The sequence below is a fragment of the Pleurodeles waltl genome, chromosome 9 (assembly GCF_031143425.1).
Source record: "Pleurodeles waltl isolate 20211129_DDA chromosome 9, aPleWal1.hap1.20221129, whole genome shotgun sequence".
Lineage (NCBI taxonomy): Eukaryota > Metazoa > Chordata > Amphibia > Caudata > Salamandridae > Pleurodeles > Pleurodeles waltl.
In genome coordinates this window covers 735,713,582-735,735,226 of record NC_090448.1, presented here as the reverse complement: position 1 = coordinate 735,735,226, position 21,645 = coordinate 735,713,582, and the positions used below count along the sequence as shown (strand labels likewise).

The window sequence follows — 21,645 nt, the reverse complement described above, 5'->3', positions numbered from 1 at the left end:
ATTTAATCTGCAAAACTACTCCTACAGGTAAGTAACTATTTTGTTACCTTAAATAATGATCTTTCTGGTGAATACTCAATCTGTCTGCACATAACTCTCTGTCCCCACCCTCCTCCTAGTTTCCTTGGCTGTTACTAAGTCCACCTCTTGAATAAATTACTATTTTTAGAAATCATACTGCACTCTGTCCAACTTATGTCTCATCTTTTTCTCCTCAAAGGCGTCCAAAAAATGGGAGGGAAGCTGATGTCAGGATGCCAGTGGGGGTGCTTTATGGCTCCAGTGACACAATGTGGTAACATCTTGTGCCAGAGTGGAGACTGCACCCCATACCAGTGTTTGGGGAACTATTGAAAAGTTCCCGAATTCACTAGGGTACTCAAAGGTGAGGAATCTGGAGGTAACTGGAGTATCCACTAGAAAGATTGTTACCAAACAGAAGTGACTTTCATGTGTTGCTGTAAAACTGTCTCAGTTTCTCTCGCATGCTTCATTAGGGTGGAGAAAAAGTACAAGGATCTGACACCAGCATGCCACTTAGTGCTTCATGGCACTATCCAAAAAAGCTGTAGAGCATTCTTGGGAAAAGTTTGCAGACCTATTTGATGCCTGAAAGGTTCTTTATAAGGTGAGTACTCTGCAGGAAGATGGTGTGTTCGGAGAAATAACCTTACTTGAAAGTAAGTATCTTTCTTCTAGTCTTGATTTGGATGCTGTAAACTTCTCACTGCCCCTGCTCTCAACTCTGATGCCATTCCACAGTCCATCCTCTGCCTTTCAGCTGTTGTTTGGTAGTGCTGTGCTTCACTTCTGAAATTAGCATTTGCTCTTTTCACTGCTGAATACGACGGGTTTGAATTAGTTGGAGACATTATGCCCAGTCACTAAGTAATGACTTACTTTGTCCCCCTCACTCCCCCATCCCCCACCCCCTTGTAGGACGTGAAATTCAAGAAAACTAAGCGGAGAGTGAAGCGCATTCGCAAGAAGGAGAAGGCTCTGCGGGTCGAGGATCTGCTGTTTGGGTTTGAAATGTCCGAGGAGGATTATGGCTCTCGGTAAGGAATGGACTTGATAAAAAAAACATTGAATTAACACTCTTATAGCACATCAAACTGTGCCTTATGGTGCTTGGCTTATATATTTTATGACAGTGGGGTTTACAGAGCTTGCTTGTATTGACTCTATAGTGCGTTTGCAAGTTGTATATACTTTTATTTTAAATAGACTTTCCAGAGAACACAAATGAGTTACGTAAGTGCTGGCCGGGGGTGAAGGACTTGAGCCTGCTTCAGGAGGTAATGGAAGGGGTTTCGCTCGACTGTCTGCATCCGTCCCGCTATCACCCACTGAGCCAGCGATACCTTTTAAAACGTATGTTCCCGTTGCTAGTCCCCCCCACTCACCAACATGCGTCCCTCCAGTCCTGCAGCCCTGCTTTCATTGTTAGTAGCTCATAGCCAGGTATAGGACACTATGAGCAAGCAGCACAGGTGTTTGGCATAAGCAAAGCAGTTGGCTGCTCAAGGCTGCCTCAGATTCGTTCTTTTTGAGTCACAATAAGGATCCAAAAAATAGAAGCAGCAGAATAAAGGATAAAAGGACAGACAACCAGCGATTTAGTAACTGCCCCTCAGATGTGAGCAGTGCCACAATGTATTGTGGTGTGGTGCAGCTGTGAGGTGTGGCAGCAGCACTATCGCTGCGGCAGTCAGGTTTAATCTGAGGGGGATGGAGATGGTCGGACTAGGTTCCGATGCGGTTTCTCAGTGTGCTCCCCCGCCTTTACTATCTGATTCTTTCGCACATACTAGCCACCACATCAAGTGAAAATTAAGGCGAAAAGAGTGAGTAAAGAATAAAGCAGGCATTATCTGTCTAGATACTTAGTTATCTAGCTTCTTCTTTTTTTCCATCTTTCAGGACGCAACTTGCACTTAATATCCTCTACAATTAAGTTGTGAGCTGCTCTCTTCAGCATAATTTAACTTGCAGTGTTCTGAGTGCCAACTGTCGAACTTTGAGTTGTTTGGATGTTGAGAAGAAGGCAGGAAGTAGCAAAGATTTCAAACATTTAGCTGCAGGCTGCAAGACGCTGTAGGTGCCGCTGAAGATAGCGCAATGCCACATTCTCTCGTGTACACTTTGACAGCAAAAAGTGAAGGTTGGGGAGAATAATCTCTTTAAGATGTTGCCAAAAGACTATATCTAATCAGCTAAGCAACAAGGCCTCACACCTGGACAACTATCCCAGTATATTTTATGAGGTCTGACAAAGAACACCCTAAAGCAGAAATTGATTTGTTACTTTTGGAAGAGGCGATAAAAATGAAATCACAATTGGGTGGCCCTGAGGACGATACTGAGAGGACTGTTAAAGATCTGTTATGTTGCGAGAAAACCCTGAAATTCCTTTGTTTGGTCCTGATGATACGGTTATCAGCAACATAGAGCGTTCTATGCAGTGTTTCCCCCAGTCCAGCTCCATTGGTAAGTCATGTTAAGGCCAATCAGAGAGGCCCACGTGTTAACCCAGCTCTAGTTGTGAGTCCCAGTAAGGCCAATCAGAGAACCTCGCGAGTTGACCACTTCAGAGATACTTTAATAGAGTGTGGTTAGGAAGCTGGCCTGCTGTGTGGTGGACACCTATGGTGTTTGCACCTTATACCAGATCCAAGCAATTTAGTGAGTGAGACAATATCTATGATTCCAGGCTCTCTAGTTGTAGATGTGGTGAGCAACTAAGACTTATCTAGGAGGAGTGTGAAGCACTTGCAATACCACAGCAGTCACACAGTAACTTATTACACATGAAAGGAACCACACAGTGTTACACTATATTACAGTAGCACTGAACTAGATGACTCATATGCAGTCCCACAACTGGAGGAAAGTGCACACTATATATATATATATATATATATATATGTATGTTCGATGGCATGTGTAGCTGCAGATACACATGCTATGCATAGCCCTTCTGACATCTAGTGTTGGGCTTGGAGTGTTACAAGTTGTTTTTCTTCGAATAAGTCTTTTCGGAGTCACGGGATCAAGTGACTCCTCCTCTCCAATCCATTGCACTTGGGTATCAACTCCATTGTTAGATAGTTTTCTTTCTGTGGTCGGGTTCGGACGTTTTTCCTTTCACTCTGAGATTTCGATTTGGAAAATAAAAAAAAACCCTTCTTATTCATTGGTATTGTTTCGATCGCGTTCTCTATCTAGCATCGAACCGGTAGTACTGTTGGAACTTTCATTTTTTTCGCCCTTCGGGGCGCGTGCACCCGACTCGGGCCTGTTCAGGCCTACCGCATGGAAAGCCTGATGGATCTGACTCCGTTCCGATTCTGCCCTCGGTGCCACGCGAAGTACCCCTATACAGACCAGCACTTGGTTTGTAATTTTTGCCTTTCTGCAGACCATTTGGAGGAAGATTGTGAGGCCTGCTGATCATGTCGATCAAAAAAGACCCTGCGAGATCGCAGAGCTAGAAGACTCAAAATGGTGTCGAAAAGCAGTGAACATCTCGACGTCGTTGAAGAGCAGGCGCAGACAGCAGTCTCCATCTGAGAGACAGATTCCAAACAAGAGTCTGAAGACGACAGACCCATCACAGCTGGACAGTATGTGAGTACGTCTGCCCCAACACGGCTGCACAAAGACATTTAAAGGCCTTGGGTACACCACTGCCGGAAGGCCATGGTTTGGCCCGAAAAAAGAATGTTGGCAACCGTCCTTTGGGGTCGGCGCCGAAAAAGGTCACTGATCCGTCTACTTCGGAGTCGAGTAAATATGTCAAAGGCACCATTTCGGACTCCAGTAAAAAAAAAAAAAAAGCCCTTTCTTCGGAGTCGAAAATTCAGCAGTCGACTTTGGAGACGAGAACTTCCACTGCCTTTTCGGGACCGAAAAAACAAACTTCGGAGCCGAAAAAATCCTCATATACAGAGGACCAAGGACTTTAAAAACAAAAATTGAGAGAATCCAATTAAAACCTCTGAGGACAAGCCTGACATTGAGACAATTTCATAAATCATGGCTGAGAGACAATCCAGAATAACCACCCATAAAGAGACAGGAAGAATTGTCACTGCACCTCCTTTAAAAACAAAAAGAAAGGTGGCTTTCCAAGAGGAACTGGACTCTGTACAGCCACCAGCAAAGGTGCAAAAACAAAAGGAGAAGCCAATATATTTCATACTTCTCCTCCTTATTCTCAACAATTATCTTTCTCACCTCACAACAGACCACCACCAATGCCTTCTCCAACACATTTGTTATATTCACAGGGAGGTACGGCAGACCCATGGGTTCTCTATGACCCTGATCCCATCCCAGATAATGACCCAGATACTTACCCATTCAGAGCCAATGGAAGATGATTTCTTATTTAATACACTATCTTCTACACACCCCAAGTACCAGTATCTCCCAATGTTACCAGGCATGGTTAAACACGCAGACCAAATTTTTAGCGAGCCTGTAAAATCTAGGATTATCACACCTAGAATCGATAAAAAGTATAAACCTGCACCCTCTGACCCAGATTACATTACTTACCAGGTTTCTCAAGACTCCGTGGTAGTCAGTGCAACATGAAAGAGGGCAAATAGCCAGTCTTCAGGAGCTGCACCTCCTCCTGATGAGGAGAGAAGAAAATTTGACGCAGCAGGGAAAAGAGATGCTACACAGGCAGCAAATCAGTGGAGAATTGCCAATTTTCAGACACTTTTAGCCCGGTATGTTAGGGCCCATTGGGATGAAATGCAGGATATTATGCAGCATCTCCCAAAAGAGCACCAGAAGAGGGCACAGCAGGTAGTAGAAGAGGGGCAAGTGATTAGCAATAATCGAATAAGATCTGCCCTTGATGCTGCTGATACAGCTGCAAGGAGTGTAAACACTGCCATCACAATCAGAAGACATGCATGGCTGCGCTCCTCTGGTTTTCAACCAGAAATTCAACAGGCTGTACTTAACATGCCTTTTGATAAAAATCACCTCTTTGGCCCAGAAGTAGACCCCACTATTGAAAAACTGAGGAAGGACTCCGATACTGCAAAAGCAATGGGCGCTTTGTACACCACCCCATATAGAGGTTCATTTCGCAGGCCACAGTTTCGACAAGGTTTTAAACCACAATCCTCAAAGGCTTCCACCTCCCAAACAAAGCAACCACAACAAACCCAGTATCAACGAGGTGGGTTTAGAGGATCCTATAGAGGTCAATGCTTCAGAAATAGAGGTAAATTCCAAACCTCTAAACAAACCACAAAACACAACCTTATCAGTGACTTCCTTCACTCCCTCCCTTCCACTCCACACATCTCCTGTGGGGGGGACGACTACAGCAGTTCCACTTTCATTGGCAAAATATCACCACAAATATAAGGAAATGCCTCCTTGGCATGGTTACCCCCTGACATTTTGCCTTTGCTGATGCTAAGTTTTGATTAAAAGTGTGGTGCTAACCAGGCCCCAGCACCAGAGTTCTTTCCCCAAACTGTACCTTTGCTTCCACAATTGGCACAGCCCTTGCACTCAGATAAGTCCCTTGTAACTGGTACCAGGGGCCCTGATGCCAGGGAAGGTCTCTAGGGGCTGCAGCATGTCTTATGCCACCCTGGGGACCCCTCACTCAGCACATGCACACTGCCTCACAGCTTGTGTGTGCTGGGGGGAGAAAATGACTAAGTCGACATAGCACTCCCCTCTGAGTGCCATGCCAACCACTCACTGCCTGTGGCATAGGTAAGTCATCCCTCTAGCAGGCCTTACAGCCCTAAGGCAGGGTGCACTATACCACAGGTGAGGGCATATGTGCATGAGCACTATGCCCCTACAGTGTCTAAGCAAAACCTTAGACATTGTAAGTGCAGGGTAGCCATAAGAGTATATGGTCTGGGAGTTTGTCAAACACGAACTCCACAGTTCCATAATGGCTACACTGAAATCTGGGAAGTTTGGTATCAATCTTCTCAGCACAATAAATGAACACTGATGCCAGTGTGCAATTTATTGTAACATGCACCCAAAGGGCATCTTAGAGATGCCCCCCTGAATACCAGTCCGACTTCTAGTGTGGGGCTGACCAGTTTATGCCAGCCTGCCGCAACCAGACGAGTTGCTGGCCACATGGGGAGAGTGCCTTTGTCACTCCGTGGCTAGTAACAAAGCCTGCACTGGGTGGAGGTGCTTCATACCTTCCCCTGCAGGAACTGTAACACCTGCCAGTGAGCCTCAAACGCTCACCCCCTTTGTTACAGCGCCCCAGGGCATCTCAGCTAGTGGAGATGCCTGCCCCTATGGCCACTACCCCACTTTTGGCGACAAGGCTGGAGGAGATAATTAGGAAAACAAGTAGGAGTCACCCACCAGTCAGGACAGCCCCTAAGGTGCCCTGAGCTGAGGTGACCCCTGCCTTTGGAAATCCTCCATATTCTATTATATATATATATATATATATATATATATATATATATATATATATATATATATACCACCCCCCCCCCCCCCTTGGCTACTGCTCTCCCAGTCCTGAACACACCCCTAAATCTAGTATTTAGGGGTAACCCAGGAAATCAGATTCCTGCAACATGAACTACAAAGGACTGCTGACCTACAAGCCTGCAGAGATGACGGACGACGGCAACTGCTTTGGCCCCAGCCCTACCGGCCTGTCTACAGAGTCGAAAACCTGCAACCAGCGACCTCTGAAGCCACAGAGGACTGCCCTGACCCCCAGTACCAAGAAACTCCTGTGAGCAGCGGCTCTGCTCACCAACAGCTACATCTTTGCAACAAAGAGGCAACTTCCAAAGAACTCACTCTTCCCGCTGGAAGCGTGAGACTTCACACTCTGCACCCGATGCCCCCGGCTCGAGATCCAGAAAACAAACACCACAGGGAGGACTCAGGGGCAAATTTTGCCACTTATCAGAGGGTAGTGTTAAGCATTTGTTGTACACACACAGGCAATAAATGAGGAACACACACTCAATGATAATTCCAGGCCAATAGGTTTTTATATAGAAAAATATATTTTCTTAGTTTATTTTAAGAACCACAGGTTCAAGATTTACAAACAATACTTTAAATGAAAGGTTTTTCACTTAGGAACTTTAGGAACTTTGAATTAGCAAAATAGCATATACAGTTTTAACACAAATGGCAATAAGCTCTTTTAAAACTGGACACTGTGCAATTTTCAGCAGTTCCTGGGGGAGGTAAGTGTTTGTTAGTTTTGCAGGTAAGTAAACCACCTACGGGGTTCAAAGTTGGGTCCAAGGTAGCCCACCGTTGGGGGTTCAGAGCAACCCCAAAGTTACCACACCAGCAGCTCAGGGCCGGTCAGGTGCAGAGGTCAAAGTGGTGCCCAAAACACATAGGCTTCAATGGAGAAGGGGGTGCCCTGGTTCCAGTCTGCCAGCAGGTAAGTACCTGCGTCTTCAGAGGGCAGACCAGGGGGGTTTTGTAGGGCACCGAGGGGGGCACATGTCAGCACAAAAAGTGCACCCTGCCGCCCCCGTGCCGCTGAGTGCAAACAGGCGTCGGGTTTGCAATGTAGTTCATAGGAGACCCAGGGGTCTCTTCAACGAAGCAGGCAGGCAAGGGGGGGGGGGCTCCTTGGGGTAGCCACCACCTGGGCAAGGGAGAGGGCCACCTGGAGGTCGCTCCTGCACTGGAGGTCGGATCCTTCAGGTCCTGGGGGCTGCGGGTGCAGTGTCCTTACCAGGCATCGGGTCTTTGAAATAGGCAGTCGCTGTCAGGGGGAGCCTCTGGATTCCCTCTGCAGGCATCGCTGTGGGGGCCCAGGGGGGGTCAACTCTGGCTACTCACGGCTTCGCAGTCGCCGGGGAGTCCTCCCTGTAGTGTTTGTTCTCCACAAGTTGAGCCGGGGGCGTCTGGTGCAGAGTGCAAAGTCTCATGTTTCCGGTGGGAAACGTGTGTTCTTTCAAAGTTGCTTCTTTGTTGCAAAGATGCTTCTTTCTTGGAGCAGAGCCGCTGTCCTCGGGAGTTCTTGGTCCTTTTAGATGCAGGGTAGTCCTCTGAGGCTTCAGAGGTCGCTGGACCCTGTGGAACGCGTCGCTGGAGCAGTTCTTTTGAAGGGGGAGACAGGCCGGTAGAGCTGGGGCCAAAGCAGTTGGTGTCTCCGTCTTCTCTGCAGGTTTTTCAGCTCAGCAGTCCTTCTTCGTCTTAGGTTGCAGGAATCTATCTTGCTGGGTTCTGGGAGCCTCTAAATACTCGATTTAGGGGGTGTTTAGGTCTGGGGGGTTAGTAGCCAATGGCTACTAGCCCTGAGGGTGGCTACACCCTCTTTGTGCCTCCTCCCTGAGGGGAGGGGAGCACATCCCTAATCCTATTGGGGGAATCCTCCATCTGCAAGATGGAGGATTTCTAAAAGTCAGTCACCTAAGCTCAGGACACCTTAGGGGCTGTCCTGACTGGCCAGTGAATTATCTCCTCCGGCCTTGCCGCCAAAAGTGGAGCCGTGTCCGGAGGGGGCGGGCAACTCCACTAGCTGGAGTGTCCTGTGGTGCTGTAACAAAGGGGGTGAGCCTTTGAGGCTCACCGCCATGTGTTACAGTGCCTGCAGGGGGAGGTGAGAAGCACCTCCACCCAGTACAGGCTTTGTTACTAGCCACAGAGTGACAAAGGCACTCTCCCCATGTGGCCAGCAACATGTCTGGTGTGTGGCAGGCTGCTAAAACTAGTCGGCCCACACTGGTAGTCGGGTATGGTTTCAGGGTGCATCTCTAAGATGCCATCTGGGGTGTGTTTTACAATAAAATGTACACTGGCATCAGTGTGCATTTATTGTGCTGAGAAGTTTGATACCAAACTTCACAGTTTTCAGTGTAGCCATTATGGTGCTGTGGAGTTCGTGCATGACAGACTCCCAGACCATATACTCTTATGGCTACCCTGCACTTACAATGTCTAAGGTTTGGTTTAGACATGGTAGGGGCATAGTGCTCATGCACTTATGCCCTCATCTATGGTATAGTGCACCCTGCCTTAGGGCTGTAAGGCCTGCTAGAGGGGTGACTTATCTATACCTATAGGCAGTGTGAGGTTAGCATGGCACCCTGAGGGAAGTGCCATGTCAATTTAGTCATTTTATCCCCACCAGCACACACAATCTGCAAGCAGTGTGTCTGTGCTGAGTGAGGGTCCCCAGGGTGGCATAAGACATGCTGCAGCCCTTAGAGACCTTCCCTGGCATCAGGGCCCTTGGTACCAGGGGTACCAGTTACAAGGGACTTACCTGGATGCCAGGGTGTTCCAATTGTGGAAACAAAGGTTCAGGTTAGGGAAAGAACACTGGTGCTGGGGCCTGGTTAGCAGGCCTCAGCACACTTTCAAATCATAACTTGGCATCAGCAAAGGCAAAAAGTCAGGGGGTAACCATGCCAAGGAGGCATTTCCTTACACTCACTTTGAGATAGTATATACAGAGCCAACTTCCTACTGACATCAAATACAGCAGATGCTGCAGTTGTAGGACTAGTGGTGTCTCTTCCAGGTAAAAATATGTGCTGCTGTAGAGAGACCAAGTTCTGAATGACTGGAACGGGCCAAGTTGCTAACATCTTGGAATAAATCTTTGTGTCGGAATTGATCAGAGATAGGCTTATAAGGGCTCCTATCCTCTGAGGGTTTAACTTTTTTCAGAAACACAACAATATTTGTGAGATTCCATGAATCTGGGACATCACTATAACCCCCCTTTATTTTTTTACTTTTTACAGTATAGTCAATTGCATGCATAAACTGGTGCAAGCATATCATTGATGGCAGCCACCACCTCAGACACAAGCTATCCCCTTCTAAGGCCAACAACGGACTATAATCCAGTCTTGATAAACTACTGCTCTATAGATATTCAAGAATTTCAGCCAAGTCAACCGATTGGGTATGACTATACTGGGATGTCATCTGTCTGCCCCTCCTCTGTCAGATTTGCTTTTATTCAGAATAAACTGCAGACTAACGCGCCTCAAAAATGCCTTCATACCATTCCACACAACCAGCAGGGAAGCTGTTCCAACAATAATTTTGAGAAATTCCTTGAACTGCCCGGACATATAAGTTTGAAAAGTCATGTTTGAAAAAATAGAGCATGGGAATGTAAAATGACAACCTTACTTTTGGCCTGCAAAGAAAGCGAGTATCAATAATACTGGGACAGACGTCAATCCCTGCCGCTTAAACCAACCGTTATCTAGTGGAAATCATGTTGATCCTAGAATAATGCTTATTATGGGCAGAGTAGAAAGTATATTCAGGAGAGGTTGGATAAAGGGCCCTCATACATCCATTAAACCATGCAACTGCACCAGTTCCAAAATAAGAAAATGTCAATGGAACTTTTCTGTAGTACACCTAGTGTAAATGACTCTGGGTTAAATCTTTCTGTGGCATCTGAAATATTGCTTCAGTGAATCTGCCTGGCGATTATGTGTACTTCTCTAAAACACTTCAGTGCCTTGAGAGAATCTTTTATCATGAATCTTCTAGGGAAAAACTACAGACCTTTCAGATCATATCTTGGACATGTCAGTAAATTTTAAAGAACAGCCTGTGAAATCTGAGGGGGGTGTTTGTACCAGTTGGTATGCTGTCTGTCCTAGATAATTTGATTAAAAGGAAATAAAAAAAGGACGTTGGTTTACAAGTTGGCTGTCCCTCTTTAAAAATGCCAATACACAAACAAACTAATTTTAGAGGCAAATGTATCCTCATTGGATCTTCTCTTTATGGAAAAAGATTTGTCTTTCCAAGTTTCCATAAAGGCTGCTCCAGCTTAAGATTGTCTTTCCTTACTACAGCCAATGGAAACCGAAGTCTTTTTAAAAGGAAAGAAAAAAGGGAATCAGTAGTGGAAAAGCCTCTGGTCACAGTTTTTATACCTAAAAGGAAAGAACAGAAAAAAAGCTAAAAGAAAGCTGAGAAAGTTAAACAGAAAAGGGGTTAGAAAAGTAAAATTCCATACAGAAATTCATCCTATCTTGAACACAGTAGACAGGGATCAGGCTACTGTCATCGAGATTCCGCATCCAGTGGGTGTTCCCAAGAATCTAAGTGTTCTAATTACATTGAAAAAAACAGTGATGGCAATCAAAAAAAGACCCTTCTTCAATTAAGCAGGCTGAAAAGATGTAATCTGATCTGAAAAGCTCTGTAACAAATGTGATTTCATATTTAGACTTGAATGGCTCAAAAAAAAAAGTAGCATCATCAGTTGTGTTGAACCTGATCTCTTCTGACTTTGTGCCTCTGCGATGGTCTGATGGTTTGGAAAATTGTCCTCAACATCCTCAAACTTACTAACCAAAAAGGCAAAAGAGAAAGGAGGATATTTCATCTTTAGATTTTATTGCCTTCTTTGAGGATGGCTCGATCTCTTTTGTTAGATCTGCTGGTTCAGGTTGATCAAATCAAATTGCTGAGGATTGCAGTGGAACGTTTAGACACGAGTGAAGAGGAAATCTAGGGTCACATTTAAGTCACCAAGCTTGATATTGAAAAGTTGTGAGTTCTTTATGGCACAATGAATTGGTATTATTCCCTCCCTGCTCAAATATGATTCTGACAGTAGGTGGGAATAATTATTTGTGAAATCTTCGTTCTGTTGCAAAGTGTACCCTGTCGCAGGAAGAGATCGCCACTAATGCAAAATTAACATTAGCCGCTTCTAAAGCTGGCAAGGAAAGGGCCCTCTTTCTTGGCATGGTTACCCCCATTTTTGTCTTCCTGTTTTAAGTGTGTTTGACTGTGTCCACTGGGATCCTGCTAACCAGGACCCTAGTGGTTATGCTCTTTCCTGTAAATTGTGGTAACTACATTTTTCCTCCCACAATTGGCATACTGGTCGCTCCCCTTCTCCCCCCATGTAAGTCCCTAGTATATGGTACCAAGGTACTCAGGGCATTTGAGTACCAGTGGATCCCTATGGGCTGCAGCAGTTATTCCGCCAACCATAGGGAGCCCATGCAAAGGGTTCTGCAGGCCTGCCATTGCAGTCTGCGTGAAATGGGTGCATGCACCCGTTTTCAGTACAGGTCAGTGCACCAGGTCACTATAAGTCACCTCTGTGGTACACCCTCTCAGCGCAGAGGGCACGGTGCAGGCACCTGTGTGTGAGGGCACCCCTGCATTAGCAGAGGTGCCCCCAGAAACTCCAGATCCATTTTCCTGGGCTTTGAGTGCGGGGATGCCATTTTACGCATGTACTGGACACAGGTCACAACCTATGTCCAGCTACAAAATGGTAACTCCGAACCTGAGCATGTTTAGTATCAAACATGTCGAATTCACACCCCAAAACTGTTGCAGATTTTGAAAGTATGATTCCATGCACTCTGGAGGCTCCTTAGAAGACCCCAATCATTGCTACCGCCAGTCTTACAGAGTTTTCCGGGCAGCCCAAGCTGCTGACACCCCTTAGACAGGTTTTTGCTCTCCTGCTGCTTGCTCTGATCAAGCCCAGGAAGGCAGAACAAAGGATTTCCTTTGGGAGAGGGAGGTAACACCATTTCCCTTTGGAAATAGGTGTTACTGGCTTGGGAGGGGTAGCCTCTTCAAGCCACTTGTATGCTTTCAAGGGCACATTTGGTGCCCTCCGTACATCAACCAGTCCACACTGATTCAGGGACCACCCAGTCCCTGCGGTGGCGCAAAACTGGACAATGGAAAGGGAAGTGATCACTCCCCTGTGCATCACCACCCCAGGGGTGGTGCTCAGTGCTCCTCTAGAGGGTCCCTGGGTTCTGCCATCTCGTTTCCAAGGTTGACAGGGAGTTCTGGGAGCATCTGAATGGCCAGGCCAGGCCAGGCAGGTGATGTCAGACCCCCCTCCTCATAGGTGCTTACCTGGCTAGGTGACCAATCCCCCTTTCAGTGCTATTTAGGGTCTCTCTCTTGGGTGGGTCCTCAGATTTGGCTTGCAAGATTCCAGCGGTGACTCCTCTGCAACCTCTGCTTCGACTTCTGGCCGCTGGAACTGCGACTGGAACCTCCAAGACCCGACAAGCTTCTCTAAGATGAAGAACATTGTGTTCGATGGCATCTGTCGCTGTAGATACACATGGTATGCATGAGCTCGCCATCTGGTGTTGGGTCGGAGTGTTACAAGTTGTTTTTCTTCGAAGAAGTGTTTTCGAGTCACGGGACCGAGTGACTCCACCTTCTGTGCTCATTGCGCATGGGCGTCGACTCCATCTTCGATTGTTTTCTTTCCGCCATCGGGTTCGGACGTGTTCATGTCGCTCCGAGTTTCGGAACGGAAAGATAGCTGAAGACGGAAGATTTTCGACGGTATCGTTGCGATCCGGTTAGAGATAGACACATACGACGACGCGTTGAACATCGAAGCGCTTCGGTGCCCTTCGGGGTAGATTTCGGCACCCCGTCGGGGCCTAGTCGGCCCGACCGCGTGGAGGACAACGCCGATGGATCGGACCCCGTTTCGATTCTGCCCCGAATGCCACAACAAATATCCTTATACGGACCTGCACTCGGTCTGTAATCTGTGCCTGTCACCCGAGCACAGTGAAGAATCCTGCGAGGCCTGTCGGGCGTTCCGGTCCCGAAAAACTCTGCGCGACCGTCGAGCGAGAAGACTGCAGATGGCGTCCACGCCGAAAGAGCGTCGACAGTTCGAGACAGAAGAAGAACAGGAGGAATCCTTTTCCATCCAGGATTCAGACTCCGACGAGCTACACTCTACAAGAACTGTGAGTAAGACGTCGAGATCAAACCTTAAAAAAGGAAAGAAGGCCCAGGGGACGCCACTGCCAACCGGCCATGGCTCCACCCAAATTCTCGGTGACCAACAATCGGCACCGAAAAAGGCCCATTCAGTGTCGAGATCGTCCGACTTCGGTCGAGACACCGGCACGCAGCCTCCTCGGGACCGAGAGAGTGCTAAACAGAAGCATCGACACCGAGAGTTCGGTGTCGACACCGATCGACGCCGAGACAGTGGCGCCGAAGACCATAGAGGCCAAGAATTTTCGGCACAGAAAAAGAGGAAGGTTACCTCGGAGCCGAAAAAACAATCGACAGGGCTTTCGGAGCCGAAAAAAGCGACATCAGACCCTGTTTCTGGCTCCTATACCGAAGAGCATTCTATGTCTTCTCAACTGAAGAAACATAGATTTGAACAAGAACTGCAATCCACTGACGTGGATCACACGCAAAAGCGTATCTTTATTCAGCAGGGGACTGGGAAGATCAGTACCCTTCCACCTGTCAAACGAAAGAGAACGCTTCAGTTTACTCCTCAGCAAGACACAACACAAAAGGTAACACCTCCTCCCTCGCCTCCACCTGTAACTCCGGCTTCGCCAACTTACACCCCGTCACATTCGCCAGCTCACACCGCCATGAGCCACGACGACCAAGATCAGGATGCGTGGGACTTGTACGACGCACCAGTGTCTGATAACAGCCCAGACACATACCCAACTAGGCCATCACCACCGGAAGACAGCACAGCCTACTCACAAGTGGTGGCTAGAGCAGCTCTATTCCATAATGTGGAACTACACTCGGAACAAGTAGAGGATGATTTTTTATTTAACACCCTCTCCTCAACCCACAGCTCCTACCAAAGCCTGCCGATGCTCCCAGGCATGCTACGCCATGCAAAAGACATTTTCAAGGAGCCAGTTAAAAGTAGGGCAGTGACGCCTAGGGTGGACAAAAAGTATAAGGCGCCTCCTACGGACCCTGTCTTCATCACCTCTCAGCTGCCACCAGACTCTGTGGTGGTAGGGGCTGCCAGAAAACGGGCAAACTCACACACTTCTGGGGATGCACCTCCCCCAGATAAAGAAAGTAGGAAGTTCGATGCAGCCGGGAAGAGGGTTGCTGTCCAAGCAGCAAACCAGTGGCGCATCGCAAATTCACAAGCGCTGCTAGCGCGATACGACAGAGCCCACTGGGATGAGATGCAGCATCTCATTGAACATCTCCCAAAAGATCTGCAAAAAAGAGCAAAACAGGTTGTTGAGGAGGGTCAAAACATTTCCAACAATCAAATACGCTCCTCCATGGATGCAGCAGACACGGCCGCAAGAACCATTAATACGTCGGTTACCATCCGTAGGCACGCATGGCTCAGAACGTCTGGATTCAAGCCAGAAATTCAGCAGGCAGTGATTAACATGCCAGTAAACGAGAAACTTCTGTTCGGTCCGGAGGTCGACACAGCTATAGAAAAGCTCAAGAAGGACACTGACACTGCCAAGGCCATGGGCGCACTCTACTCCCCGCAGAGCAGAGGATCTTATAACACCTTCCGCAAAACACCTTTTAGAGGAGGGTTTCGGGGTCAGGCCACACAAGCTAGCACCTCACAGTCCGCACCGCCCACCTACCAGGGACAGTACAGGGGAGGTTTTCGGGGCCAGTATAGAGGGGGGCAATTTCCTAGGAATAGAGGAAGATTTCAAAGCCCCAAAAACACTACCAACAAGCAGTGACTCACACGTCACTCACCCCTCCCACACAACACCAGTGGGGGGGAGGATACATCAATATTACGAAGCATGGGACAAAATAACTACAGATACATGGGTCCTAGCAATTATCCAACATGGTTATTGCATAGAATTCATGCAATTCCCTCCAGACATACCACCAAAATCACAAAATTTATCAAAATACCATTCACAACTTCTAGAGATAGAAGTTCAAGCACTACTGCAAAAAAATGCAATAGAATTAGTACCAAGCACACAAATAAACACAGGAGTTTATTCACTGTACTTCTTGATACCAAAAAAGGACGAAACACTGAGACCAATTCTAGACCTCAGGGTAGTAAACACATTCATCAAATCAGACCACTTTCACATGGTCACACTACAAGAAGTGTTACCATTGCTCAGAAAACACGACTACATGACAACCCTAGACCTCAAGGACGCATATTTCCATATACCAATCCATCAATCACACAGGAAATATCTAAGGTTTGTATTCAAAGGAATACATTACCAATTCAAAGTATTGCCTTTTGGTTTAACAACCGCTCCAAGAGTATTCACAAAGTGCCTAGCAGTAGTCGCTGCACACATCAGAAGGCAGCAAATACATGTGTTCCCGTATCTAGACGACTGGCTAATCAAAACCAGTTCGCTCACACAATGCTCAAACCACACAAATCAAGTCATACAAACCCTCTACAATTTAGGGTTCACCGTCAACTTTGCAAAATCAAACATTCTGCCAAGCAAAGTACAGCAATATCTAGGAGCCATAATAGACACAACAAAAGGAGTAGCAACGCCAACTCCACAAAGGATCCACAATTTCAACAGGGTCATTCAACACATGTCTCCAAACCAAACAATACAAGCAAGAACAATACTACAGCTCCTAGGCATGATGTCCTCATGCATAGCCATTGTCCCAAACGCAAGACTGCACATGAGGCCCTTACAACAGTGCCTAGCCTCACAGTGGTCTCAAGCACAGGGTCACCTTCTAGATCTGGTGTTGCTAGACCGCCAAACTTACCTATCGCTTCTATGGTGGAACAGTATAAATTTAAACATAGGGCGGCCTTTCCAAGACCCAGTGCCACAGTACGTAATAACAACAGATGCTTCCATGACAGGGTGGGGAGCACATCTCAATCAACACAACATAAGAGGACAATGGAACATACATCAAACAAAACTGCATATAAATCATCTAGAATTATTAGCAGTTTTTCAAGCACTAAAAGCTTTCCAACCAATCATAACCCACAAATACATCCTTGTCAAAACAGACAACATGACAACGATGTATTATCTAAACAAACAAGGAGGAACACATTCAACGCAGCTAAGCTTGTTAGCTCAAAAAATATGGAAGTGGGCTATCCACCATCAAATTGGTCTAATAGCACAGTTTATTCCGGGGATCCAGAATCAGCTGGCAGACAATCTCTCTCGAGATCACCAGCAAGTTCACGAATGGGAAATCCACCCACAAATTCTGAACACCTACTTCACACTCTGGGGAACACCACAAATAGACTTATTTGCAACAAAAGAGAACGCAAAATGCCAAAACTTCGCGTCCAGATACCCACACAAGCAATCCCAAGGCAATGCCCTATGGATGAACTGGTCAGGAATATTTGCTTACGCTTTTCCTCCTCTCCCTCTCCTTCCTTACCTAGTAAACAAATTGAGTCAAAACAAACTCAAACTCATTTTAATAGCACCAACGTGGGCAAGACAACCCTGGTACACAACACTGCTAGATCTGTCTGTAGTACCACACATCAAACTGCCCAACAAACCAGATCTGTTAACGCAACACAACCAACAGATCAGACACCCGGACCCAGCATCGCTGAATCTAGCAATCTGGCTCCTGAAATCCTAGAATTCGGACACTTACAACTTAGCCAAGAGTGTATGGAAGTCATAAAGCAGGCCAGAAGGCCATCCACTAGACACTGCTACGCAAGTAAGTGGAAAAGATTTGTTTGGTACTGCCATCATAATCAGATACAACCACTAGAGGCAACTCCAAAACATATAGTAAATTACTTGCTCCATTTACAAAAAGCAAAGCTAGCCTTCTCTTCTATTAAAATACACCTTGCAGCAATATCTGCATACCTGCAAACTACATATTCGACTTCCTTGTATAGGATACCAGTTATCAAAGCATTCATAGAAGGGCTTAAAAGAATTATACCACCAAGAACACCACCTGTTCCTTCATGGAACCTAAACGTGGTTCTAACAAGACTCATGGGCCCACCCTTCGAACCCATGCACTCTTGCGGAATACAATTCCTCACCTGGAAAGTTGCCTTTCTCATCGCCATTACATCTCTAAGAAGAGTAAGTGAAATTCAAGCGTTCACAACACAAGAGCCTTTTATACAAATACATAAAAATAAGGTCGTCCTACGACCTAATCCAAAATTTTTACCAAAAGTTATTTCTCCATTCCATCTAAATCAAACGGTAGAATTACCAGTATTCTTCCCACAGCCAGATTCTGTGGCTGAAAGAGCACTACATACATTAGATGTCAAAAGAGCATTAATGTACTACATTGACAGAACGAAGAACATCAGAAAAACTAAACAGCTATTTATTGCATTCCAAAAACCTCATGCAGGTAACCCAATATCAAAACAAGGTATAGCCAGATGGATAGTTAAATGCATCCAAATCTGCTACCTTAAAGCAAAAAGACAACTGCCCATTACTCCCAGGGCACATTCAACAAGGAAAAAAGGTGCTTCAATGGCCTTTTTAGGAAACATCCCAATACAAGAAATATGTAAGGCAGCCACTTGGTCTACGCCTCACACATTCACCAAACACTACTGTATAGATGTGCTATCCGCACAACAAGCTACAGTAGGTCAAGCTGTATTAAGAACTCTATTTCAGACAACTTCTACTCCTACAGGCTAAACCACCGCTTATGGGGAACTAACTGCTTACTAGTCTATGCATACCATGTGTATCTACAGCGACAGATGCCATCGAACTGAAAATGTCACTTACCCAGTGTACATCTGTTCGTGGCATCAGTCGCTGAGATTCACATGGACCCACCCACCTCCCCGGAAGCCTGTAGCAGTTCAGAAGTTACCTTCAATTTTGTACATTTGTATATATATTACTTAATCCTTTAATAGGTACATACTTACATTTTTCATTGCGCGGGCACTATTACTATAGTACAACTCCTACCTCACCCTCTGCGGGGAAAACAATCGAAGATGGAGTCGACGCCCATGCGCAATGAGCACAGAAGGTGGAGTCACTCGGTCCCGTGACTCGAAAACACTTCTTCGAAGAAAAACAACTTGTAACACTCCGACCCAACACCAGATGGCGAGCTCATGCATACCATGTGAATCTCAGCGACTGATGCCACGAACAGATGTACACTGGGTAAGTGACATTTTCATTCCCAGGCTCCTGCCAGCAAATGCAACATTTCCACCAGCTGCGCATCCGCTGAGGGTGGAGTGTCTTGAGTCTGCACTAGAAGGAAGAAGGAATCTCCCACGGAGTGAGGGAGTCACACCCTGCATCCACAGGCACCTGCTGCAACGACCGGCTGCGTGGATCTCCTCTCATCTTGAGCTGTGTGAATCCTGCATCACAGGTAGTGGTCCGGAGTAGTCCTCTGCCATCTTTCCAACTTTGGTGGAGGTAAGCCTTTGCCTTCCCACGCAGGGCAGTACCCCCGTACACTGTGTCTCTTGAAGCTGCCAAGGCTGGCTTGAATCTCCTCCAAGGGATCTTTAGATGATGTGTAACTCCAGTGTCCAACACTCCTTCCTGTGATACACAGACCTCTGCATGGCTCTCGGGTGGCGTGGGATCCCTTTCTATAGTGCTGTGTGGGCTTCCTCTGCAACTTCTGTTTACCCGTCCTGTGGGACTCCTGTGGGTGCTGCCTTTGCTCCTGTGGACTCTGTGTTGCTGAGGGTGCCTTCTGACTCCCCCGCCTGTGTTGAGTCCTCCTGGGCCTTTCTAGCCCCCAGCAGTTTCATTTTTCCACTAAACTCGAGCTTGCCTTTGTCGAGGCTTGTTGGAATTCCTGCACCTGTCTGCAATCTTGACTCCAGCGTGGGACATCTTCTGCATCCTTCACAAACTCTTCCCTGGCTCCAGGGCTGCTGTGCTGACCTGATCTTCATCACCGTCGACCAACTCCTGCAAGTACAGCTGGGTGAGTAGTAGCTCCTACTCCTCCTGGACTCCACTGTGACTCTTGGACTTGGTCTCCTCTCTCTATAGGTCTTCCTCTTCAGGAATCCACTGCTGTTTTCTTGCAATCTTGTCTGGGTATTCTTTTCTTCTTTTTCTTCCTTTTGGGGAAATTCCTGCTTTCCCGGTCGCGGGGACGGGTGGGGGTACTATGTTACTTATCTCTGTGGTTTTCTAGTACTCCCAGCTCCCCTCTACACATTCTACTTACCTAGGTGGGGGTTCATTTTTTTTTAGTATATGGTTTGGGCTTGGGCTGTCCCTAGGGTCACTGTTGGTTATTGCTATTTGCACTGTCTTCTAACCATTTCTAAGCCTGTTACTGTTTACTAGTGTATATATTTAGTGTATTCCTTACTGCTATTGGAAGGTTGCTGTGTGAATACAGTGGTACTGTGTTAGACCTGGCAGCTTTTTGGCGTGTCTCCCCTGTCTTTTTGCCTTCTGACCTCCTGGTTTTGGACTCTGTTTTTGCTGGTTTACTGTCTCTGCGCACTTCACCACTGCTAATCAGTGCTAAAGTGCAAGTGCTCCCCATATAAATTGTACTGTGGACTGGTTTATCCATAATTGACAAATTTGATTTACTAGTAAGTCCCTAGTAAAGTGCACTAGAGGTGCCCAGGGCCTATAAATCAAATGCTACTATTGGGCCTGCAGCACTGGTTGTGCCACCCACATAAGTAGCTCTATAATCAAGTCTCAGACATGCCACTGCAGTGTCTGTGTGTGCAGTTTTGACTGTAACTTCGACTTGGCAAGTGTACCCACTTGCCAGGCCTAAACCTTCCCTTTTCTTACATGTAAGACACCCCTAAGGTAGGCCCTAGGTAGCCCCCAGGGCAGGGTGCAGTGTATGGTTAAGGTAGGACATATAGTAATGTATTTTATATGTCCTGACAGTGAAATATTGCTAAATTCGTTTTTCACTGTTGCAAGGCCTGTCCCTCTCAAAGGTTAACATGGGGGCTGCCTTTAAATCTGATTAAAGTGTAGATTCCCTTTGGGAGCAGATGGACATGTGGAGTTTAGGGTCTCTGAGCTCACAATTTAAAAATACATCTTTTAGTAAAGTTGATTTTTAGATTGTGCGTTTGAAAATGCCACTTTTAGAAAGTAGGCATTTTCTTGCTTAATCCATTCTGTGACTCTGCCTGTTTGTGGATTCCCTGTCTGGGTCAGTTTGACAGTTGGGCTGTTCACATCTATCCTCTAGACAGTGACACAAAGGGGGCTGGGGTGTAGCCTGCATATCTTGATTAGCAATCTGTGCTGGAGGGGAGGGGAGGGGAGGGGAGGAGTGGTCACTCACACCTGAAAGGACTGTGCCTGCCCTCACACAATGCTGGCTCCGACCCCCTGGTGAGTGTCTGGGGCCTTGCCTGGACAAGGAAGGATCTTACAAACACTTGAGACTTTGCTTTGAAGTTTGCAAACTTCAAAGGCAGAACTGGGTATAAGAAGCAGACCCAAAACCCCAGACTTTTAGAGTCTTTCTGGAATCAAGAGGAACCTCTACCCAGGAGAAGAGCTGAAGGAGGAGTACTGTCCCTTTGCTGTGTTGCTTTGCTGGACTGGCCTGCAGTTGCTGCTTCTGCCTGAAAAGAGTGCAAAGGGTGAACTTTGCTGTGTGTCCTGCTTGAGAAAATTCTCCAAGGGCTTGGAGTAGAGCTTGCCTCCTGTTGGAAGTATCAGGGACACCAAAGACTTCAGTTTCCTCAACCTGCAGCACTGGGAACTGTGTGTTTTGTGCTGTTCAAGAGAAGACGCCACTGGCCTGCACCATGACCTGCCGACGCCACACGGAGTCGCATTGCCCCACTTCGCACTGCGACCCTGGTCTCACCGACGCCGTCATCAGACGACTTCACCGAGCCGCTGCTCGCAC

General features: G+C 46.8%; 1 protein-coding gene across 1 annotated transcript in view; it reads left to right on the top strand.

Moving 5' to 3' along the window:
* Positions 1 to 21,645, top strand: part of SART1 (spliceosome associated factor 1, recruiter of U4/U6.U5 tri-snRNP) — a 748,174-nt gene that overhangs the window by 266,951 nt on the left and 459,578 nt on the right. The window contains exon 10 of the mRNA XM_069207847.1: positions 940 to 1,058. Coding sequence (XP_069063948.1) covers positions 940 to 1,058 — 119 coding nt within the window. The remainder of the gene's footprint in view (positions 1 to 939; positions 1,059 to 21,645) is intronic.